A 27,554-nucleotide genomic window follows, 5' to 3' on the forward strand; every position below is an offset into this window, starting at 1 on the left:
GGTCAACATAACCTAGTATGCTCTTAGTTATCAGACTTGTTTAACTTGAAGCCAATCCCTCTAAACTTTAGCTTTAGTAAGCCAAAGTCAATCGTCATTGTCGTACCTCTAACTAGACTCCTCTTTATCCAATTCATATTCTTCTTTGCTACTGCGACTTATACCTTTTTTATCAGTTCATTTCCATGCTGGTCCTCAACTTTTCTATTTTTCTAAAAATTGTCTTTCGATTTTATCTCCGATTTTGAGCTGATCTTTCGATGGGGATCCATAGTATTATAATTTCTTTTGTTCATGGCCTCACCTTTCGCTTCTCTACGCTGCATATCAGAATTCCTATTGTATTTAGCCTCCCTTACAAACACTTATTTTTCTCTCAAATGCGAATAATTTATCTCTTCAATAGCCTTCAAAGTCCCTCCATTCGTATGAAAGCAAACAAGTAGATTTGACCATTTCTCTACTTTCGTGACGAATACATCTCATGTATCCGTTCTGTCCTATTGAACAAGTTGAATAATTCTCTCTTAGAAATATCTTTCAGAAGGTTGTCTACGAAAATAAGAAACGATCCACTCCTTTTAGATTTTGCTCTTTTATTATTTCTGTTCTCAGAGAAAAAGGCAAGGCAAACCAGAACATTCTAACGAATTGACAGTCCTTAACGATGTGGCTTTCAGTCCCTTTCTCTGTCCAACACCTTGTACAAATTGGGGTGTCTTTGATTTCTGTATGACATAAATTCTATTTCGTTGATAGCGATTTGTGCATGAGCCTCCAAATGAGGTTTGCTACTCTGGGTGATTTTTCACAATTTCTTCCAAGCATCTCTTTTCCCACTGTTTGTTACTAGATTGTTAGATTAATTCTGGTGTTGGCTTCTAATTCCATGATAAGCTAATTTAACTCTAGATGTGCCATCTCTTACTTTTTTCCAAATGTATTTATCTGTTTGCTCTCTTTTAGGAATTGGGATCTTCAGTATTTGTTGTGCCTCAAAAGATAGGAATATCTATTGAATTAATTCTTTGTTCAATTCCTTAACCCCTGCCTGCATGAGCTCTGAAACTGTTGAGTGAGGTTCCAAAACCTTTGGGGAGTTCCATGTTTTGAAATCATTCTGTTTTAGTAACCAAGGATCACCCCAAATTTTATCTCTCCTTCCATCTCTGATCCTCTAGTAGCCTCCTCTTTCTAAAATAAGTTTCGCTTGCCAAATGCTCCTTCACGTGTAACTTGGAGTGAAACCCAGAGTTTAGGTAACTCTTTCTATTATAATATTTACTCCTAATCGTTCTTGATGTTAGTGATTTTGTGTTCTTTATAAGCCTCCAACATTGTTTTGCTAGAAGGGCCAAATTAAACATTTCAATGTCTTTGAACTCCAGTCCCTCTTCTTACTTTGACATACACATCTTATCCCATTTAACCTAATGTGTTTTTCTTTTTCCATTCTTTGTCTCCCAATAGAATTTGCTTATCATTGCTCTAACGTGCTGACATAGGCTAGTAGGTAGCTGAAAACATCCCATTATATAAGTTGAAATTGCTTGTGCTACTGACTTTATCAAAACCTCTTTTTTAACTCTAGATAATAACTTCTCCTTCTACTCTTTGAGCTTTTTTCAAATTCTCTCTTATACGACTGGATATAGTAAAAAATTTATTTCTTATACCTTCCTACAAAAATAGAAATTTTAAGGTATATCGAATGTCTCTCTAAAATCTTAATTTTTAGTTTATTTTAAATGATCATCTATCTGTTAGTGTGTACATTTCGACTAAAAAACAATTCAAATTTCTCTAGGTTTGTGCATTGTTTTAAGACCTTTTAGTAGGAAATAAAAATGTCCTCCATTACTTGAATAGCTTGATCTGACATTTTTATAAATAAGATGCTATCATCTGCGCAAAAAAAAAAAAAAAAAAAAATTGTCTGAGGACAATTCTTTGCAATCTTGATTCTTAGAATTATCTAACTATGATGTATTTTTATAAGAATACCCAATAAGACCTCAACACAAAAAATAGAGTTACAGAGATAGTGGATCTCTTTGCCTTGAACCTCTTGTTGGTTGAAAATGCTTGGTCGGGTTCCATTTAGGAGAATTGAAAAGGATGTATATAGTATAGTATATATTATATAAATACAAAATCTTTTATCGTCACATGTTGAAAACATCATATAAAAGTTTAATCAACTCTCTTGATGGTTGATTTCAAATTAACAAAACCCTTTTTGTTCTTGCTTTTGCTTGTTTGAATAGTGACTGATTTTGTTTGGCGACTGGTGCGTAAGAGAGTCGCGCAGGAGGGGGTATTCTAGAGGCGGGGTCACGTGGAGGAGGAGCAGGGGAAGAGGGAAGAGCGAAGAGAGGAGACGCACGTGCACATGGTTGAGAACTGAGAAACAGAGAAAGAAGCCCCCGGGCGGTTGCGTCTTGCGTGGCGGTTGGAATTGAAATCGGGTGGCGTTTCCCACTCGACGGATCCGGTCTGTACTCACTTCCGTGGCCACTCCCCCCACCTTTTCTTCTTCACTCGTAACTGGCGGCGCCGCTCTCTACCCCCTTTCTTCTGCCTGCTGCTTCCTAACCCGCGGCCCCATGGACCTCGATCCTCGTCAATACGAAAACATTGTACGTTTCCACTTCTTTCAACCACAATTTTATTTTTAAATTATCTTCTCTTGTTATTTATTATCGTTAATTTTTGGTTTCTTAAGTATTGCTATTTCGTAACCTAAAACCACCCTAGGTCACTCTTTAAACCAACCATTAATCTATCCTCATTTTACTTTCTTTTGGTTTTAATTATTGCTTCTGGACTCGTCTGGAGTGGACTCTACATTACTCTCTGGATTCAATTGATTTTTTCATGGTAAAAATCACACACATGTTACCTAAAGAAAGTTCTTTGTTCCACTTAGATAATTGCATTCTGGTTTAAAGGATTCTCAGGGCTATTATTCGAATCCCTGCACAGTGCATACCCTTAAGTCCTTGTGTTTCCCAATATTTAATTTGGGGATTGAAAAATTTAAAATATAAGGATGAGTATGTTATTCTAATGATGGCATATACTTTATAAGATACTGGGATGGATCAACAATTATGATATCTTATTACATGAATTCTCTTCTCTAAACTTATGTGTATAAGTTTTGTACACTTTTTTTACCCTCTTGTTACATTATTTTACAGGCTATAAATGATGATGACATCCATAGTATTATTCTGTCATATCTTATACACAATTGCTACAAAGAATCAGTGGAGTCATTCATTGCTTGCACTGGGATGAAGCAGCCAGCAAATTATATGGAAAACATGGAGAAAAGAAAAAGTAGGTTTCTCGGATTATTTGCAATTGTATTACCCTACTGAAAGGATATTGAATTATCCAGAAGTTCTTGACACAGCTACTGTTCTTTAAAATGGCAGCCGTCATTTACCTTAAACACATTTGGACTGTGACCCTGTATGATAAGATAGATAGGCTTTTCTTGATATTTTTAATCCTCCTCTCAAGCCCCGTCTGGAGTTAGAGGGTGCTAAGTAATGTTCATAACATGTATGAAGTTAATTCCATGTTATTGGAGCCTGTTATAGTCAGTAGATGATGACTCATCCTTGATGGTTACTGTTCCTTGATTTCAGGAATCTTTCACTTTGCACTAGAAGGAAATGCACTTAAGGCTATTGAGCTTACTGACCAGATGGCACAGGAAATTTTACAAAATAATAAGGATTTACACTTTGATCTTCTAAGCCTTCATTTTGTGGAGCTCATATGCTCTAGAAAATGGTGAGCAAAGGTTAATTTTGACTCCAAGACAACGTTTTTATAAACTTCCTCTTCTCATAGAATCCTCTTTTCATTGACAGCTCAGAAGCCTTGGAGTTTGCACAGACCAAGTTGAGCCCTTTCGGAAAGGAGAAAAAATATATGGAAAAGCTTGAAGTATGTGTTTTGTATAAATTTCTTTTGATGTATTTGTGCATGGTTAACATTGAATGAACATTAACCACCTGATGTCGTAGGACCTCATGGCTCTTCTTGCTTACAAGGACCCAGAGAAGTCCCCAATGTTTCATCTTCTTAGCTTAGAGTATCGACAGCAGGTTGCAGATAATTTGAATCGTGCTATTCTTGGTTGGTTCACTTGACCCCCCCCCCCCCCCTTTTTTTCCCTTTCTCCGTTTCTTTTTTTTCTTATTCTATTTTATGTAAGTTATGCTTCTTTCTTTCTACCCATGTTAATATATATGACTTTTGCGGGTGTATGGTGGTGATTGTCAGAACACTTGAACCTTCCCAGCTACACAGCAATGGAAAGGCTAATACAACAAACTACGGTGGTCAGGCAATGCTTAAATCAAGAGGCTGGCAAGGTATTGGGCATAGCTTGTTTACTATAAGATTTGACATGAATTTACTTCTAAGAAACCATTCGATTGCTCACCTCTTTTTGGCTGAGAACATTGAACATTTTGAACAAGTTAAAAGATGTAACCACTTACTCGTGCAAATTTACTAGTAATCAATGATATTCTTTCAATTACTCTTTGCAGGATGGCCCCACGCCATTTTCTTTGAAGGATTTCCTCAAAAGTTGATGGAAAATAGTCAAATATCTAAAGGCAAATGAGAGATGAAGCACCTTTACCCTAAGCATTTCTTGCCACATTATTGGATTGGTGTATGGTTTGATCATAGGGTTTAGGCTATCTTGATCTTTGTGATGGGCCCACACTTTTGTCGTGGACGAATGATACATGAGTGACCATAGCTAAAATTGCATTTGGGTTGGTATCAAATTGAGGAAATTCTTGTTTGGAGCAATTGATCTAATATGTGGCCCAATATCACCTGTCATAATTTTCCTTAATTTAGATTATTTTCAATGCATGCTCTGATATTTGATGTAAAATGCATCTGCATTTTTCTGAGTTTGCGACAGGATAGGAAAGGTAGATTTAAGACAATGTTAGTGCTTGCCTTCAATGCCTGTGTGTTAGAACTTAGAAGTATCAGTGTTGTGGAATGTTTCTTATATATGTGCATGGAGGGAATGGATGCTATCATGTGAAAGTTTCATATGACTTTCTCATTTGTTAATTTTTCATATTAGTTAAATATATACAATGAATTTCTTTATTTGGATATAAATTTGCTTTATCTTTACTATAGGTGAAATTTGAAAATAACATTCTTTTTACCACATGATAATTAAACGAATTGAATTGAGGGTTTGAAGCATTTTATGTTATGATGCTATGTCTTATGAGATAAAGCATTGCCCTTTTTATAGTTGTTACAGGCTCCTAGTTCTTCACCAACCCAGGGTCGGTTGGAACATAGTTTTGGATTAGCCTATAAGTTTCTGCTGACTTTGGTCCATACCTGCAATATGCAATATAGTATATATATCTTCTGTTAAATATTATATATACGTAATTTGTTCAGTGTTGGGACTTGCATGCAATTAAAGCCAAGTTAATAGTCCCATAATCCAATAATCCATATGTGATTATGTCTTCATGTGGTCAATTTTATGTGTGAGCTGTAGCTTGGTGACGTTGGGCCAGAATACCAGCCATATTTAACTTTTACAAGTTGAATATAAATATGATATGTTTGTTAACGCCATACATAGATTATAGACTTGGGACTTCCATACGTATGCGTATGCGTTGTGTTTCATGTGAATACATAACATAACATGAACCTTTACCATGCATGGTTCCTGCTTGCATGCATTGGGAAGTTGGGGAATTGAATATGGCGCGCGCTTATACAAATAATTAAATTAGGTGATGAACATAACTCCAAAGAGGTTATGGAGTTTGTTGGAACTGCACCCTTATTATCTTGCTGACACACTATCCCCCCACCCGTCCTTTCTCCCTTTTTTTCTTGATTCTATTCTATCCTTCTATTGTAGATATTCACTTCTCTTGTTATTTATTATTAATAATTGCTTCCACTCTGCCTCTACCGAAATTCAAAACATTATCCATCCATTCATAGTACTCCTGTTATTTAAGACTTTCAAATTTTAAAAATTTGTTACATTTACAATTTAATATACTTAAAAAAAATTGTATGTGTTTAAATGTAATAATGTATTAATATTTGAGTTTAATTTTAATGCAATGACAATGTAAAATATTTTATAAAATCACATATAAAATAATTTTATACTGATTTTGCATCAAAATTAAATTTTTAATATTTTTTAAAATATAAAATTCTAAAGTGTAAGATATTTTAAAAAAAGTATGTAAAATTGTTATATAAGAAAGTCTGGTTATCTGCTTCTCTCTCCATCCACCGCTAGTTTTGTTTAGATAAATAAATATACTAAGGGGCTAAGTTTTACCATAATATTTGCATTTCTATATTTGCATTTCTCTTGTGATAGAACAGGCACCTGTTCGTTTTTAATTAAGATGATGATCATGTATATCCTGCACGGTTCTCTGTATGTCTGGCATGAATTGGTGTATATTCTAATGGTGTATATTCTAACTGCGCCTTAGACAACCTCAACATCTTTGCTTTGTTTAATCACAGCTACATGACAAATTAAAAGAGACTAGACTACTGCTCTAGTATGAATGCAATGAACATGTACACACTACTACTAATAAATGATGATGATAAGATCTTGTTGAATATATCTATAAAGAAATGATACTTTTACATTTTTTTCCCTTACACTATCATTAAATTAGATGTAAAATGTAATAATAATGAAAATGCATAAGAATTTAAGTATTGTACTCTCTTACTAGAACATTGAAGTATTCAAACAAAAATAAATATATTTATATTTATATTTATATTTTCATACACTATAATTAAATAATCGAAAAAAGTTATATACAATTTTTTTAAAATATCATTTTTTATATATAATTTATAAAAAAAATATTTTTTTCTATTTCTAAAACTTAAACTCAGGAATTCAGCTAAATTATATAACTTATCATATAACTAATTTTATTTTTAATACTTAAAAACACATTAAAAAATAAAGCAAATCAATAGGTAAATACATTAGTGCCTTTTTATACACTAATAATATATAATGGGATATAAAAAAGATTAGCGTACACATTTTTTTTTCTAAAATATTTTTCATCATATATAAGAATTTAATTTTAATATATCATGTTCATCGAAAAAAAGAATTTTTGATATACCATTAATAAAAAATAAATTTATACATTCATCTAATTAACTAAAGTCACAATAAAAAATAATTATTTTTTTATTAATTACATAAATAATCATCTAAAAAAATATATATATTAAAAATAAAAGTGAATTAGACTATTTAGACGGGACTCATGACTTCGCTCGTTTTAGGTTTAGACTCATTTTATTAAATCGATTTTTCAGGAGTCTATTAGCTAAAAAGCCTATATAATTTATGAAAAAAATTTAATGGTTATAAGATATAAAATGAAATTGAAAAATTGAAAAATGATAAACTTCCAATTAGCCACGTTTGTTGATACAGTAGCCGCTAATATTGCAACACACGGAGGGCGGGTTCTTCAGCATGTGTGTTTCGCGCCTCTACTCCTGCTTTTATTGGCGCCAAGACGATAGGATAATCTATTGAATCTTAAAGATATATATGTCTAATTTGACAGAGATTTTCACTGTTCAGCCGGTATCCAAGTCCACCGACTGCTATTTTTCGCCTTTATTGTAATGTTGTAACATTAGTCAAATTTATCTAAACCAAAACTTTACTCAATTCATCCTTACATATAATTGGATCATTATATAAAATTTTATATGCATTGAAATTAAATTTTATATCTAATTCATACAAATAAATTAATTACTTGCAAGTTGCAAGTTGAGTAAAACACTAAAAATAGATACTTTTTAGCAATACACTCATATTAAGTATGTATTGTTTCGTATAAAATTTAATTTTTGTTGTTTATTATGTCTAAAGAATCTATTTAGTACGATTGAGTACATTTTTAAATTAATTTAAAATTATAATATTTTGAGTAAACTTTATTTTTAGTTTAAAACTATTTAAATATTCTTCACACACGCTCTATAAATTTTTTAATTTTTTTGTGGTATTAGAAGTAGTAACAATGAAGTTACTAAAAAAAGTCAACGATTTCTTGATTTTAAGAAGTTGTAGTTGTGGTTGAACTTCTTTTTCAAAATCCTTCATGAATGTCTATGATAACTTTGAGTTTTAATTTCCAGTTCATCTTATTTAAATTCAAGATATTCGTTGTCAGTCTTAGAGTTAGGGTGTTCTTTTAGAAATTATTCATTCTAACTTAAATATTCTATATCTCATAATTTAAGTAATAAGTACATGTATCGTTGGTGGAGGTCACTTTAATAAAGGTACGAAAAATGTCTTTTCTTAAAGACGTTTATATGTGTCATGTTATTATTGGATATTTTTATTAAATTGGTTAATAATTTATTTTTTAATAAATCAAAACAAAATCGATTTATTTTAACAATAATAATAAACCCAATTGTTTGTATTATAATTATTAACCCCGGTTTGATCCGATCAAATTACACGATCTAAACCGAATACTTTTAAACTTTTTGATAAAAGACAAATATATTCCTAACTAATTTTATTTTTAATACTTAAAAATACATTTAAAAAATAAAATAAATCAATAGGTAAATACATTAGTGTCTTTTTATACACTAATAATATATAATGGGATATAAAAAAGATTAGCGTACACATTTTTTTTTCTAAAATATTTTTCATCATATATAAGAATTTAATTTTAATATATCATGTTCATCAAAAAAAAGAATTTTTGATATACCATTAATAAAAAATAAATTTATACATTCATCTAATTAACTAAAATCACAATAAAAAATAATTATTTTTTTATTAATTACATAAATAATCATCTAAAAAAATATATATATTAAAAATAAAAGTGAATTAGACTATTTAGACGAGACTCATGACTTAACTCGTTTTAGGTTTAGACTCATTTTATTAAATCGATTTTTCAGGAATCTATTAGCTAAAAAGCCTATATAATTTATGAAAAAAAATTTAATGGTTATAAGATATAAAATGAAATTGAAAAATTGAAAAATGATAAACTTCCAATTAGCCACGTTTGTTGATGCAGTAGCCAGTGGCGGAGCTTGAAACGAAATTTTGGGGGGGGGGGGGGCGATAGAAGATAATTGTCAAGATGCTTTTTATATGAATCTCATTTAAGATAAGCTCGTCTAACATCATCTTTCTGATTTGGGTAATATTGCCAAATTCAGGGTATCGTTCTAAAGAATTAAGGTCAAACTCATCAGACGTAACTCTTTAAACTTTTGAAGGTTGTATCTTACTTTCTTCGTGATTCATTAAGGTAGAAGAATTATCTACAAATGTTAGATATTATAAAAGTTATATGTTTTCCTTTTTGAATATTAGCCTTCCTCTGAAAAAATGCATCATCAACTCTTTGATTTTTTATGACTATTTTATATAAAAATTTGAATATATATCCAGTAAAATATGTAAAAAAGAAATTAGAAGAACAAATATTAAAATTTATAATATTTATTGAATTTTTTTTATCAATTTATACGCATACAATAATATCGATACTTATTGAATATTCTAATATTTTTTATCATATAAAAAATTAAATTAAATAAACGGTAAAATATAAAATAATATTAAATTACATAAATAAAAAATACCTAATTTTTTATATTTGAACTCAAAGGTAAAGGGAGTGTTGCTTATTGAATAGAGAGTTGCGAAATGCGAATACACTCAATTCATTCCAAATCCAATATATTTTGAATGTTTAAAACTAAAAATTATTGTGCAATACAAGCAAGTGATGAAGATTAAACTTTGGTATTTTAAGTCATAATAAAATATTTGAGCCAACTGAACTATTTTTTATTTTTTAAAAAAGTATTACTAATTTTTTTAATAAAAGTTTGGGGGGCCATGGCCACCCCTTGTCTGAACTAAGCTCCACCACTGCCAGTAGCCGCTAATATTGCAACACACGGAGGGCGGGTTCTTCAGCATGTGTGTTTCGCGCCTCTACTCCTGCTTTTGTTGGCGCCAAGACGATAGGATAATCTACTGAATCTTAAAGATATATATGTCTAATTTGGCAGCGATTTTCACTGTTCAGCCGGTATCCAAACCCACCGACTGCTATTTTCCGCCTTTATTGTAATGTTGCAACATTAGTCAAATTTATCTAAACCAAAACTTTACTCAATTCATCCTTACATATAATTGGATCATTATATAAAATTTTATATGCATTGAAATTAAATTTTATATCTAATTCATACAAATAAATTAATTACTTGCAAGTTGCAAATTGAGTAAAACACTAAAAATAGATACTTTTTAGCAATACACTCATATTAAGTATGTATTGTTTCGTATAAAATTTAATTTTTGTTGTTTATTATGTCTGAAGAATCTATTTAGTACGATTGAGTACATTTTTAAATTAATTTAAAATTATAATATTTTGAGTAAACTGTATTTTTAGTTTAAAACTATTTAAATACTCTTCACACATGCTCTATAAATTTTTTAATTTTTTTGTGGTATTAGAAGTAGTAACAATGAAGTTACTAAAAAAAGTCAACGATTTCTTGATCTTAAGAAGTTGTAGTTGTGGTTGAACTTCTTTTTCAAAATCCTTCATGAATGTCTATGATAACTTTGAGTTTTAATTTCCAGTTCATCTTTTTTAAATTCAAGATATTCGTTGTCAGTCTTAGAGTTAGGGTGTTCTTTTAGAAATTATTCATTCTAACTTAAATATTCTATATCTCATGATTTAAGTAATAAGTACATGTATTGTTGGTGGAGGTCACTTTAATAAAGATACGAAAAATGTCTTTTTTTAAAGACGTTTATACGTGTCATGTTATTATTGGATATTTTTATTAAATTGGTTAATAATTTATTTTTTAATAAATCAAAACAAAATCGATTTATTTTAACAATAATAATAAACCCAATTATTTGTATTATAATTATTAACCCCGGTTTGATCCGATCAAATTACACGATCTAAATCGAATACTTTTAAACTTTTTGATAAAAGACAAATATATTCCTAACTAATTTTATTTTTAATACTTAAAAATACATTTAAAAAATAAAGTAAATCAATAGGTAAATACATTAGTGTCTTTTTATACACTAATAATATATAATGGGATATAAAAAAGATTAGCGTACACATTTTTTTTTCTAAAATATTTTTCATCATATATAAGAATTTAATTTTAATATATCATGTTCATAAAAAAAAAGAATTTTTGATATAGCATTAATAAAAAATAAATTTATACATTCATCTAATTAATTAAAGTCACAATAAAAAATAATTATTTTTTTATTAATTACATAAATAATCATCTAAAAAAATATATATATTAAAAATAAAAATGAATTAGACTATTTAGACGGAGTCATGACTTAACTCGTTTTAGGTTTAGACTCATTTTATTAAATCGATTTTTCATGAGTCTATTAGCTAAAAAGCCTATATAATTTATGAAAAAAAATTTAATGGTTATAAGATATAAAATGAAAATGAAAAATTGAAAAATGATAAACTTCCAATTAGCCACGTTGTAGCCGCTAATATTGCAGCACACGGAGGGCGGGTTCTTCAGCATGTGTGTTTCGCGCCTCTACTCCTACTTTTGTTGGCGCCAAGACGATAGGATAATCTACTGAATCTTAAAGATATATATGTCTAATTTGGCAGCAATTTTCACTGTTCAGCCGGTATCCAAGCCCACCGACTGCTATTTTCCGCCTTTATTGTAACTAGTGTTAAACCCGTGCGATGCACGGGATTATATTTTAATTTGATATGATAAATCGAAAATAATATTTTATAATTATAAATTTCTCAAGTTTAGTATAATACTATCATCGTCATTATATAATAAACGTATTTAATATGTTGTTTTATTTTTATTCAAGTAAAATGCAAATGAAACAGTTTGAAGTCTATAATATTTTTGAGCTATAAGAAAAAAAGACATGAAAAAATAAGAACATATATATAACTGTAATAGTAGAATGTCAATTTTACACAACTTTATATTATAAGGCTAATGAAAATTTATCGACAACCAAGTATTTTACTAACCTCATTAGAAAAATAATTGGTATATGATGTTATGCTCCATGTTACACATTTTATTTCAAGTTTGAAAGTATAGTTAATAAATTAGTTATATCTACGATAAATATTTATACAAAAGTATAAATCATAATATGTTACTAAAATGAAAATACTATTTTTTTATTTAAATATTATTAAAAACTTCGTTAAATACGACATTTGTTGTTGATAAGTTTGGATTGTTGTCAGGGACGGACCCATTAGTTAAGAAGAGGTGGCACTTGCCCCCACAGTGTTTTTAATTTTTTTTTTTTAAAATATAGTTATATATAATATGCATCCACTTTAAATTTTAAATGACCCCACTATAAATAAATTAAACTCAATTAGCTAAAGTTTCAAATTCATTTTTTTTATTTCTCTATCATTTTGATTATTATTTAACCTAATCAAATTTAATTCTTGTGTCGTCACTCCTTTATTTCCTTAAACCTCTTTGTATTTTTATATTTTTTACCTTTTTTTCTATTCCTTATCTAGTGGTCATCTTCTCTTTATCAAAAAATAAATTTTAAATTTTTTATGTTTTTTATATAGTTTTCCATGACCCTATGTATCTTTTAATTCCATTATTTCTCTTTTTGATATTTTCAATTGCAAATTTTAATTCAAACAATTGTAGTTTAGGTATTAATCTAATATTTTATTTTCTTCGTGACTTTATATATTTTATTTTATAAAAAAATATTTTAATTACAATATATAATTAAACAGATATATAAAATCTTTCATCTAACATTATATCAAAATTAAATTAAAAAATATATAACAAATTTAATTATTTTAAAAAGAAAGAAAGAAAAAATAGTGAATTATGTTTCTATTATTTTATATAAACATACTTTTCGTATATAGATTTAATTTTTTAGTATTTATATATAATTCTAGTTTCAAATTATAAATATTAGTGTATCATTAGGTGCTAATATACCAATTAATTCAGTCTTTTATTATTAAATGTGTATACAAAATTAGTTAGGATAATAAGGTATTTATAATTTAATTAAAATATTTTAAGTTAAATTTTTAGAAATAAAAATTATTTTTTTATAAATTATATATAATGAATAGTATTTTAAGAATGAAAGTGTTCACTAACTCTTTAATTTTTATATCTCTATATAATTAATAATATTTAACAAAATTTATTTTAGTATATATATTTTTGCCCTACTTTTAAAATTTTCTGGGTCCATCACTGATTGTTGTCTTCATCTAGAAGTAAAATATTTAGACTATTGCGACTCTTAACTCTTAACAAAGCAACATGAAGTTGCCCATTGGTAAACACTGATTTTAGCAAGTAAAGTCCTATATGCGATAATAATTTACCATATAGTGAAATACCTTGGTTTTCAATATTTTTCTCCTCATATATAGTATCCCGTCAGCTAATAATATCTAAGTTGTATTCCAAATACGATATGGTTTGTTAACACTATTAGATATCAATAGCATCACAAACAATTTTCTCAATTGATGACCAAACCTTATTAATAGCTGCAATGAATTTTCTATCGTCAAGCAATAGTCCCATAAAATAGAAAATATCTTGGAAGCTAGGATATGTAATCCCATTAACTACATAATAGACTCATATGTTGTGCAACATTTTTGAATAATTACAAAATTCTCATATAGTATATATCACATGTACCCGATGGAATATAGTTTAATCTCCTAATAAAATATTCTCTCTTGCATGGATATCATTTCCTTTATTCTATATTATAAACAAATTGATTTGAAAACTCAGCATACGTTAAAGTTTGACCTACTTCAAATTCTTTGTTGGTCTCCATCCATGCTAAGAACATTTTATCTTTCCCTTTCTCTTAATCCATGATTTTCTCAAGATTGTCATCGTATTTAAAGATGATATTTTATTTTTCGGATAAATAAAAGACAAATAATTTGTTTGCCAAAGTTTTCCACGCAGCCTCCCGTGTAGACAAATACCCACAATCCTAAAATCATTTAATCTCATAATACATTTTTTTTAAGTATGCTTTATCTTTTATATTTTTAATACTAATATATTAATAATAATATTTTAAATAAAAAGATAGAAAAATATTTATTCACCGAAAATAATTTTTTTCTCAATAAATTAAAATTCTTCAAGCACAAAAAATATAATATAACAAAAATATTTATAATAAAATAAAATTAAAATAATAATATAAATAGAAAATACTAAAATAAATAAATTTAAATTTATAGAATAAAATATTGAAACAAATCTAAATAAATAAATTTACATTGAAGTCAATATTAAAATTTTTAGATTTCATTTTACTCATCTAATATGTATAAGTGTTTATATTAAAAAAAAACTAATTATAACTTAAAAAATAACAACAACAAAAATTGTACCAAATTATATACATATATGTTTTATATTTTAAAATTTAAAAATTAAAAAATTCATAAAATTTTAAACACACTTTATAAATTATTTTTTATTAAAGAAATAGTTACAATTTAAAAATTAATAATTAATTATTTATTTTATTTTATAAAGATAAAACCAAGTATTTTTTAAAAAATAACAACATCTTGATGATTGTCTCATGCAAGCTTTTGTCTCTCTCTCATTCTCAACTCCTTTCTTTCTTTCTTAAATCCTATTCGGTGAAATGAATGAATGAAGTCCAAAGAAGTGTTATATATATACGATAACTATAAGCTACGTTTGGCTTTTTTTTTTCACATTGATCGAAAGCCAAATAAATGATTCTCTTTTAATTAATAATAATTTTTATTTTTTTATTTTTTTTAAATATCTCATTATAATAAAAATAGTTTAAAAATCTTAATGAATTTTAAACTTAAAGTATCATAAAATTTAATTTTAATTACTTTTAAAAAGATAATTTTTTTAATTAAAATTCTCAACAAATATAATAAATTTTGAATAACGCATTATTCAATTTTCAAAAACTCAAGTTGTTATAATATTCAATAACATCTAAAATGGATTAAAATAACAAAATATTGTTATCAATAAGTTTGTTAAGTAAAAAATACAACCGAAATTATCAATAAAATAAATAATTTTATCCATGAATTATACTTTTTCTAAAACAATAAACTTACCAACCAAATACGTATAATCGAACGCAAGAGTATTGAGAGTGTCAAAACTCACAAAATTAAATCCATCTCGTGGGATACTTGATAATTCTGAAAGTATGTGCACATCGGTATATTGGTTTAAATTAACCACATACTCATAATGTGTAATCATAAAGTTACCCACATTGAGTTCAAAGATAAAGATTTTTATATGAGCACCACGTTAGCATATAAGATTTTTATTTGTATTACTATAAAGATAAAGGTTCTCTATATTTGATTGGCTTTAATTTAAATTTGAATTAAATTTGTAGATAAAATAAATATTCAAAGTTTTAAATATATCGTTCAAATAAAAAAAATCAACAGATTTTAAAAAATGTGTTTTCTTAACTATAACTAATACGTATTAAACATGGTAGAGATCTTATACGACAAAAGTTGTTATTTAATTTATAAATAAAATTTATCTTAGAAAAATTTAAATAATTAAATACTATCTTTATTTAATTTAATAAATTTAAATTAATTTTTTCAAAAATTTTAATTTATGAGCAAATAATTTAAAATTAAAAAGTAACAACTTAAGTAAATAATAATTTATGATTTAAAAGAGTAATATGTATATAACTTAAAATTTAAAAAATAAAAATCTAAATAAATAACTTAAAATTTAAAAAATAACTACCTAAGCAAAACAACCTAAAATTTTAAAAATAACAACCTAAGTAAAACAATCTAAGCAAATAATTTAAAATTTTTAAATAGAGTTTCTTAATTAGCTAGTACAAATTTTAAATTTTTAAATAAAATTTTATAAATTAATTCAATTTTATCGAAACTATATTAAAAACAGAATTAAATATAGAAGAATGTAAAATTATTATTTTTTTAAATAATATAAATAACCTCACATTTTAATAAAACTGATAATTCTATTTACTTTAATATAATCTTTTGTAATTAGTATAATAGCTTATAAATTATATAAAATTTTAAAAAATATTTTCAAACTCAATTGCTTACTTAAAATTAAAAAAAAAGTTTATTTGAATTCAAATTTAAAATTTTAAACATAATACTTTAATTAAAAATTATAATTAGATTTTTTTAAATAAATACACATTAAAAATCAATAACTAACTTAATTGTATCAACAATAATTCATATGAGAAATTTATAACTTTATGACATTAAATACTAAATTAGAAATTAACAGAATATCAACAGTGTGAATAGAATTAAAAATAAAACCACAAGCAATAACCAAATAACTTCAATTTATATTTAAAAAAATTCTAAATTCCAAACGTATAATTTGAAAAAAACCAAAAGAAAAATAACAACTTAAGAAAAAATAATGTTTCTACCAAAACAAACATATACTTGAAATTATTCTATTAGATAGACTCTAGAAGGGATTCTAAAATACGTGCATCCAAATTCTCAAGTTTCATTCTCAATTTTGATCTTCTTGCAGATTGAGATATCTCCTTGCACCTTCAAATCTTCCGACTCCGAGGATAGTCGCTTGGCTGGTGTAATAGCATTTTTCAATACTTCGGATTCATCATTGTCCGCAACTTCATTGGAGAATTCAAGTAACAAATTCTGTACAAAATACTACGTTAAATTAAAGACTTCATTCTCACCTTTAATTTTATCTCAATAATATTTTTTTGAATAAAATAAAGATCTAACTTTGAGAAAATAAATAAAAAAAAAGATTCATTTTTTGAACAAATACCTTAGCACCTTCTACTTTTTTTCCTTCAATGATTGAGGATGTATTTGAAATTGGAAGCAAACCATCGATGTAGTCAACATCCTAAAATTATAATTAGTTATTAATTATTATTTAAAAATTAGATACTACTAATGACCAAAGAAGAGAAAAATAAACTGATTTTTAATAGAAAGTGAAAAATATGGATTATCAGTCATCTTCTTAATTTTATAAGAAGGTGAAAAATATGGATAATCAGATATTTGAACTTCAACGATGAAGAGAAAGGTCTTGTCAATTAGGTTGAAAAAAAGTGTAGGTGTATCCCATAGATCTTCTTTCTGCAGGGTATTACATAATATATTAATAATAAATAATATAAAAATTACCATTAAAAATATCTTCACTAATATTTTTAGAAATAAATATTGGTTAGAACTTACCAATAGGAGTGGATCAAGTATCTCTACACAACTCTTTTCCAGAACTTGTTTTGCCTCCTTGTCAAAGACTACAAAACATGCAAAATAAAATAAAATAGAATTGATGAACAAAAATCAAAGAACGTTTAGATGAGAATAAACAAATAAATTTAAAATATAAATAATATAAATTTAAAATAAAATAGAAAAATATTAGTAGAAAACTCACGTTTTCATCAAGTCAAACCATCTCAATTGAGTATGGCAATGGAGAATTTCCGTAACTTGGTATTGTCCATAACCGTATCACTCGTATACGTACACACAAATTGTCGATGCTAGAATTGATGTCTGCAATTTTATGAATACCAGCCATTGGAATAAGTAGAGAGATTTTGAATATATGTAAAAAAATGGATTGATGTACTTTAAATTGTGGTGCTTTACATCTCTCATAACTTATATTTTTATAGTTGACTCATAACTAAAATTTTTTAAATTTGATTGACTTTAATTTAAATCAAATTTAAAATTTAAAAAATAACAACCCTAAGTAAAACAATCCAAACAAATAAAATAATTTAAAATTTAAAAAATAACCACCTAAGTAAAACAACCCAAACTTAAAATTTGAAAATAACAACCTAAACAAATAATAATTTATAATTTATAAATATAAATTTAAAAATTTCTAGTGATGACACCTAAGCAAATAAACTCTCAGACTCAACCTATGAGCGCCACGTCAGCAAATGAGCTCCCCATTTGTATTACTATAAAGATAAAGATGTTGTAACATTAGTCAAATTTATTTAAACCAAAACTTTACTCAATTCATCCTTACATATAATTGGATCATTATATAAAATTTTATATGCATTGGAATTAAATTTTATATCTAATTCATACAAATAAATTAATTACTTGCAAGTTGCAAGTTGAGTAAAACACTAAAAATAGATACTTTTTAGCAATACACTCATATTAAGCATGTATTGTTTCTTATAAAATTTAATTTTTGTTGTTTATTATGTCTGAAGAATCTATTTAGTACGATTGAGTACATTTTTAAATTAATTTAAAATTATAATATTTTGAGTAAACTTTATTTTTAGTTTAAAACTATTTAAATACTTTTCACACATGCTCTATAAATTTTTTAATTTTTTTGTGGTATTAGAAGTAGTAACAATGAAGTTACTAAAAAAAGTCAACGATTTCTTGATCTTAAGAAGTTGTAGTTGTGGTTGAACTTCTTTTTCAAAATCCTTCATGAATGTCTATGATAACTTTGAGTTTTAATTTCCAGTTCATCTTATTTAAATTCAAGATATTCGTTGTCAGTCTTAGAGTTAGGGTGTTCTTTTAGAAATTATTCATTCTAACTTAAATATTCTATATCTCATGATTTAAGTAATAAGTACATATATTGTTGGTGGAGGTCACTTTAATAAAGATACGAAAAATGTCTTTTTTTTAAAGACGTTTATATGTGTCATGTTATTATTGTATATTTTTATTAAATTGGTTAATAATTTATTTTTTAATAAATCAAAACAAAATCGATTTATTTTAACAATAATAATAAACCCAATTGTTTGTATTATAATTATTAACCCCGGTTTGATTCGATCAAATTACACAATCTAAACCGAATACTTTTAAACTTTTTGATAAAAGACAAATATATTTCTAACTAATTTTATTTTTAATACTTAAAAATACATTTAAATAATAAAGTAAATCAATAGGTAAATACATTAGTGTCTTTTTATACACTAATAATATATAATGAGATATAAAAAAGATTAGCGTACACATTTTTTTTCTAAAATATTTTTCATCATATATAAGAATTTAATTTTAATATATCATGTTCATCAAAAAAAAATTTTTTTGATATACCATTAATAAAAAATAAATTTATACATTCATCTAATTAACTAAAGTCACAATAAAAAATAAATTTTTTTTTATTAATTACATAAATAATCATCTAAAAATATATATATATATTAAAAATAAAAGTGAATTAGACTATTTAGACGGGACTCATGACTTAACTCGTTTTAGGTTTAGACTCATTTTATTAAATCGATTTTTCAGGAGTCTATTAGCTAAAAAGCCTATATAATTTATGAAAAAAAATTTAATGGTTATAAGATATAAAATGAAATTGAAAAATTGAAAAATGATAAACTTCCAATTAGCCATGTCTGTTGATGCAGTAGCCGCTAATATTGCAACACACGGAGGGCGGGTTCTTCAGCATGTGTGTTTCGCGCCTCTACTCCTGCTTTTGCTGGCGCCAAGACGATAGGATAATCTACTGAATCTTAAAGATATATATGTCTAAATTGGCAGCGATTTTCACTGTTCAGCCGGTATCCAAGCCCACCGACTGCTATTTTCCTCCTTTATTGTAATGTTGCAACATTAGTCAAATTTATCTAAACCAAAACTTTACTCAATTCATCCTTACATATAATTGGATCATTATATAAAATTTTATATGCATTGAAATTAAATTTTATATCTAATTCATACAAATAAATTAATTACTTGCAAGTTGCAAATTGAGTAAAACACTAAAAATAGATACTTTTTAGCAATACACTCACATTAAGTATGTATTGTTTCGTATAAAATTTAATTTTTGTTGTTTATTATGTCTGAATAATCTATTTAATACGATTGTGTACATTTTTAAATTAATTTAAAATTATAATATTTTGAGTAAACTTTATTTTTAGTTTAAAACTATTTAAATACTCTTCACACATGCTCTATAAATTTTTTAATTTTTGTGTGGTATTAGAAGTAGTAACAATGAAGTTACTAAAAAAAGTCAACGATTTCTTGATCTTAAGAAGTTGTAGTTGTGGTTGAACTTCTTTTTCAAAATTCTTTATGAATGTCTATGATAACTTTGAGTTTTAATTTCCAGTTCCATCTTATTTACATTCAAGATATTCGTTGTCAGTCTTAGAGTTAAGGTGTTCTTTTAGAAATTATTCATTCTAACTTAAATATTATATATCTCATGGTTTAAGTAACAAGTACATGTATTGTTGGTGGAGGTCACTTTAACAAAGATACTAAAAATGTCTTTTTTTAAAGACGTTTATATGCGTCATGTTATTATTGGATATTTTTATTAAATTGGTTAACAATTTATTTTTTAATAAATCAAAACAAAATCGATTTATTTTAACAATAATAAATTATTTGTATTATAATTATTAACCCCGGTTTGATCCGATCAAATTACACGATCTAAGCCGAATACTTTTAAACTTTTTGATAAAAGACAAATATATTCCTAACTAATTTTATTTTTAATACTTAAAAACACATTTAAAAAATAAGGTAAATCAATAGGTAAATAAATTAGTGTCTTTTTATACACTAATAATATATAATGGGATATAAAAAAAATTAGCGTACACATTTTTTTTTCTAAAATATTTTTCATCAAATATAAGAATTTAATTTTAATATATCATGTTCATCAAAAAAAAAAAGAATTTTTGATATACCATTAATAAAAATAAATTTATACATTCATCTAATTTACTAAAATCACAATAAAAAATAATTATTTTTTTATTAATTACATAGATAATCATCTAAAAAATATATATATATATATTAAAAATAAAAGTGAACTAGACTATTTGGACGGGACTCATGACTTAGCTCATTTTAGGTTTGGACTCATTTTATTAAATCGATTTTTCAGCAGTCTATTAGCTAAAACGCCTATATAATTTATGAAAAAAAAATTAATGGTTATAAGATATAAAATGAAATTGAAAAATTGAAAAATGATAAACTTCCAATTAGCCACGTTTGTTGATGCGGTAGCGGCTAATATTGCAACACACGGAGGGCGGGTTCTTCAGCATGTGTGTTTCGCGCCTCTACTCCTGCTTTTGTTGGCGCTAAGACGATAGGATAATCTACTGAATCTTAAAGATATATATGTCTAATTTGGCAGCGATTTTCACTGTTCAGCCGGTATCCAAGCCCACCGACTGCTATTTTCCACCTTTATTGTAATGTTGCAATATTAGTCAAATTTATCTAAACCAAAACTTTACTCAATTCATCCTTACATATAATTGGATCATTATATAAAATTTTTATATGCATTGAAATTAAATTTTATATCTAATTTATACAAATAAATTAATTACTTGCAAGTTGCAAGTTGAGTAAAACACTAAAAATAGATATTTTTTAGCAATACACTCATATTAAGTATGTATTGTTTCGTATAAAATTTAATTTTTGTTGTTTATTATGTCTGAAGAATCTATTTAGTACGATTGAGTACATTTTTAAATTAATTTAAAATTATGATATTTTGAGTAAACTTTATTTTTAGTTTAAAACTATTTAAATACTCTTCACACATGCTCTATAAATTTTTTAATTTTTTTGTGGTATTAGAAGTAATAACAATGAAGTTACTAAAAAAAGTCAACGATTTCTTGATCTTTAAGAAGTTGTAGTTGTGGTTGAACTTCTTTTTCAAAATCCTTGATGAATGTCTATGATAACTTTGAGTTTTAATTTCCGGTTCCATCTTATTTACATTCAAGATATTCGTTGTCAGTCTTAGATTTAGGGTGTTCTTTTAGAAATTATTCATTCTAACTTAAATATTATATATCTCATGGTTTAAGTAATAAGTACATGTATTGTTGGTGGAGGTCATTTTAACAAAGATACTAAAAATGTCTTTCTTTAAAGACGTTTATATGTGTCATGTTATTATTGGATATTTTTATTAAATTGGTTAATAATTTATTTTTTAATAAATCAAAACAAAATCGATTTATTTTAACAATAATAAATTATTTGCATTATAATTATTAACCCCAGTTTGATCCGATCAAATTACACGATCTAAGCCGAATACTTTTAAAAAATTAAAGTAAATCAATAGGTAAATACATTAGTGTCTTTTTATACACTAATAATATATAATGGGATATAAAAAAGATTAGCGTACACAAATTTTTTTCTAAAATATTTTTCATCACATATAAGAATTTAATTTTAATATATTATGTTCATCAAAAAAAAAAAGAATTTTTGATATACCATTAATAAAAAATAAATTTATACATTCATCTAATTTACTAAAGTCACAATAAAAAATAATTATTTTTTTATTAATTACATAAATAATCATCTAAAAAAATATATATATTAAAAATAAAAGTGAACTAGACTATTTGGACGGGACTCATGACTTAGCTCATTTTAGGTTTGAATTCATTTTATTAAATCGATTTTTCAGGAGTCTATTAGCTAAAACGCCTATATATATTATGAACAAAAATTTAATGATTATAAGATATAAAATGAAATTGAAAAATTGAAAAATGATAAACTTCCAATTAGCCACGTTTGTTGATGCAGTAGCCGCTAATATTGCAACACACGGAGGGCGGGTTCTTCAGCATGTGTGTTTCGCGCCTCTACTCCTGCTTTTGTTGGCGCCAAGAAGATAGGATAATCTACTGAATCTTAAAGATATATATGTCTAATTTGGCAGCGATTTTCACTGTTCAGCCGGTATCCAAGTCCACCGACTGCTATTTTCCGCCTTTATTGTAATGTTGCAACATTAGTCAAATTTATCTAAACCAAAACTTTACTCAATTCATCCTTACATATAATTGGATCATTATATAAAATTTTATATGCATTGAAATTAAATTTTATATCTAATTCATACAAATAAATTAATTACTTGCAAGTTGCAAGTTGAGTAAAACACTAAAAATAGATACTTTTTAGCAATACACTCATATTAAGTATGTATTGTTTTGTATAAAATTTAATTTTTATTGTTTATTATGTCTGAAGAATCTATTTAGTACGATTGAATACATTTTTAAATTAATTTAAAATTATAATATTTTGAGTAAATTTTATTTTTAGTTTAAGACTATTTAAATACTCTTCACACATGTTCTATAAATTTTTTAATTTTTTTGTGGTATTAGAAGTAGTAACAATGAAGTTACTAAAAAAAGTCAACGATTTCTTGATCTTAAGAAGTTGTAGTTGTGGTTGAACTTCTTTCTCAAAATCCTTCATGAATGTCTATGATAACTTTGAGTTTTAATTTCCGGTTCATCTTATTTACGTTCAAGATATTCGTTGTCAGTCTTAGAGTTAGGGTGTTCTTTTAGAAATTATTCATTCTAACTTAAATATTCTATATCTCATGGTTTAAGTAATAAGTACATGTATTGTTGGTGGAGGTCACTTTAATAAAGATACAAAAAATGTCCTTTTTTAAAGACGTTTATATGTGTCATGTTATTATTGGATATTTTTATTAAATTGGTTAATAATTTATTTTTTAATAAATCAAAACAAAATCGATTTATTTTAACAATAATAATAAACCCAATTGTTTGTATTATAATTTTTAATAAAGCACTAAGGCGAATACTTTTAAACTTTTTGATAAAAGACAAATATATTCCTACTTTTTATTTTGTAGACATTTAAATCTCTAAAAATTTAAAAATATAATTAAATCTCTAAAAAAATTGGGTTTATTGTTATTGTTATAAAAGCAATTGGTTTTATTCTAATTTATTAAAAAATTTAAAATAACCGGTTCATTAATACATCCAATAATAATGCGAAACGTAAGCGTTTTACAAAAAAAACGTTTTAAGCGTCTTTATAGGAGCATCCCCATTGTTGGTAGGGTTGGAAGTGAGTCGAGTTGAGTCAAGCTAGACCAAACTCAAGCTGGACTCATTAACAATCGAACTTATTTCTTAAGCTCAAACTCGACTCACCGAAAGCTCACGAGTTGGCTCAAGCTCACGAGCTACCTCGAGCTCACAAGCTGACTCAAATAATAGAAACATAAATACATAATCTATAATTCTATATTAATAAATTATAACTTATATATTTTAACAATATTTTAAAAGATCAATTTTATATATTATTATCTATCAATAAATTATAAATTTTTTATTTATGTCCTACATCAAAATTATATGTAAAAAAATATAAAATTTTAAATAATTAATATCATTAATATATATAATCGAGTAAGTTCACGAGCTAATAAGCTGAGCTTATTCAAACTCAAATTCGACTCATTTAATTTATGAGCTCAATTTCAAACTCAAACTTGGTTCACTAGCTCACGAACTTAGCTTATCGAGCTATTAAGGAGTCGAGTTCGAAATAATTAATGAGCGGGCTTAACTCACTTCCAGAATTTTAGTCCTACTTGTTGGTGAGAGTAGGTGACATAGGTGGAAAAAAATTAGGAATTAGAAGTAAGATATATAGAGTTAAGTTAAATTAAAACATATAAAAAATTAATTTAAATTATTTAGATAGTAATTCCTTTAACAACGTAATAAGATACATTAACTAAATAATCATAATACATTAATTAATTATTGATCAAATTTTTTATTAACAAAAGACCTAAACAATAACTATTTTAAAATTTTAAAATGAAATGTTCTCGCATCATCAATAAAAAAATATAAAAAATACAAAATGATAAAAATAAATATACATAATAACTATCACTTAAATTAGCATCAAAACAAACTAATTTATTGTTAATTTATCATAAAATATATTTTTTAATTAAAAAATGATAATATATAAACCATTTTTTTTAAACTTTCGTACTCCAAACATTGTATACAATTATAGTTATACTAAATATAGATAGTGTACCCTTATTTATGTAATAATTTAGGTAAAACTTTTTAATTAAATTATAAATATTTTATTATTTTAATTAATTTAATTTTTATTTTTTTATAAATATTTAATAAATTAAAAAATAAATAATAATTAATAATTAAAGTAATAATCCACAAGATAGATAGCATATAAAATGAGGTTTTTATTAATTCCTAAGCTCGTTTTTTTTCTTTTTATTATTCTAAATTTTTAGTTCTAAATATGAATCTAAGTACATAGAATTTGGGTTGTTTTTTGGTTCTGAAGTCCTCAATAAGAAATAACTGTGACTATTTATTTTCACTAATGCGAAAGAATATATTTTTATAAATTTTTAAGCATTGATCATAACTCTTAGTTTATTTTTTTATGATCAGATAATTGATATTTTTTTTGTCAATTTTAAATTCAAAAGAAGTACCAGTGGCACACTGAATTCTTATTGATTATAATGGCTGATTTATCTCTTTTATGAGTAGATAATTAATATTTTTTGTCAGTTTTAGATTTAAAAGAAGTATCAACGGTGACACAATGAATTCTCAAATATTAATGATAATCTCTTGTTTATCTTCTTTATGAAATTGATATTTTTTTTTGTCAATCTTAAATTCAAGGAGAAGTATCAGGAGTGATAATATTCTCTAATTTATCTTTTTAATGAATAAGTAATTAATATTTTTTGTCGATCTTGAATTTAGGAGAAGTATTAGGGTGACATACTGAATTTTTAAGTGTTGATCATGATCTCTATTTTATTTTTTTTATGAACATGTAATTGATATTTATTTTTTTTGTTATCAGTTTTGGATTCAGGAGAAGTATTAAGAGTAATCATATTCTCTAGTTTATCTTTTTAATGAGTAGATAATTAATATTTCTTATCAATCTTGAATTCGGAGAAGTATCAGGGTGATATATTGAATTTTTAAGTATTGATCATCTTTAATTTATTTTTTTTATGAACATGTAATTGATATTTTTTTGTCAATCTTGGATTTAGGAGAAATATCAATGGTAACGCACTGTTTTTTTATTGGGATTTAAAAATTGTTGATATTTAACCAATTTCAGTGTTTGATAATAAAAATAAATGACATCATAGATTTAAATAATTTTTACAATTATTGTTGGTGAGAATCATGAGACAAGTATAAAGACTAATTATAAAAGAATCGAAGAAGAGTGGAGTATGATTTGATAATTTTAAATAATTTTTTAACATTTAGATAATTTATTAACTGAAATTAATTTTTTATAGGTATAATATAAATTTTATTTTTTCATAAAAAATAATATTTAACATTTAATAAAAAAATAATAAGAAGTTATAAGCTAAGAATACAAATGCATATATTAAATTAGAGCAAAATTCTAAAGAAAAAATTATAAAAGTAGCACAAATAATTCTCATCTTATATGATAAATAGTAAATATCCAAAATTAATTCTTAAAAAAAAAATATGTTTGGCACTTTAATTTTTATTACTTTAAAATCTTTGGAAATATTCTGTGAATAACATACTAATATTTTTATAATGGTATTTATTAAAAATTTAATTATCATATAATTAAATTTGTTAAGAATTTTTTATATGCATATTAAATATTTTATTGTAAGTGATGAAATTAAATTGTTTAACAAAAGCAATAATTAGAAATTTTTAATATAAAAAAATTATTAAAAATTAAAATATGTAAAATTTAATGAGAATCAATTTAAATATATACTCAAATAATAAGATATCCTCGTTAATAAACTATAATACACTAATTAGCCAGTGATCAATGAATTATAAAAAATATTTCTTTAGTTAAAAATCTCTATTATTTAAAAAAAATAATATATATTTTTTTTAATTTTTGTACTCTATATCATTATACTCGATTATAGTTGTACTGAGTCTATACTTATGTAACTTAACTAAAATATTAAAGTCACGTTATAAATAATTTATTATTTTAGTTCATTTTTTTATAAATATTAAATTAATTAAAAGTAAGTTAGTAAAAAATAATTCAAGTAGTAAGTGAAACACTGAGACTATTTTTTCACGCTCAAAAAAATTGTATTGTCTTATGTGTTCAATTTTATCGTTTGGAATGTTATTTTTTTTATTTTTTATATGCTTTTATCTTTAAAGTTCTTTATGAACTTTCAAGTATTGATCGTATTCTTGTAGGAGTAGGTAATAGATAATTTTTAATTTTTAAAAAAATAACACTGTAAAGATACGTTATTAGAGAATACAAATAGAATATTATAATTTTGAGTTAAATTAGAATAAGAGGGATAGTTCGATAATTTTAAAAAATTTATATAAAAATTAAAAATTATAAAATATA

General features: G+C 25.5%; 1 protein-coding gene across 1 annotated transcript; it reads left to right on the plus strand.

Annotated features, from left to right (window-relative positions):
• The first annotated feature begins 1,435 nt into the window (after positions 1-1,435).
• Positions 1,436-5,172, plus strand: LOC112705598 (uncharacterized). The gene is made up of 7 exons (XM_025756469.3): positions 1,436-2,639; positions 3,204-3,345; positions 3,660-3,807; positions 3,888-3,963; positions 4,044-4,155; positions 4,303-4,394; positions 4,575-5,172. Exons 1-7 carry the CDS (start codon positions 2,607-2,609, stop codon positions 4,617-4,619), a joined length of 648 nt encoding a protein of 215 aa, XP_025612254.1. The 5' UTR covers positions 1,436-2,606; the 3' UTR covers positions 4,620-5,172.
• The last annotated feature ends 22,382 nt before the right edge of the window (positions 5,173-27,554 follow it).

Source organism: Arachis hypogaea, chromosome 8, assembly GCF_003086295.3.
Source record: "Arachis hypogaea cultivar Tifrunner chromosome 8, arahy.Tifrunner.gnm2.J5K5, whole genome shotgun sequence".
NCBI lineage: Eukaryota > Viridiplantae > Streptophyta > Magnoliopsida > Fabales > Fabaceae > Arachis > Arachis hypogaea.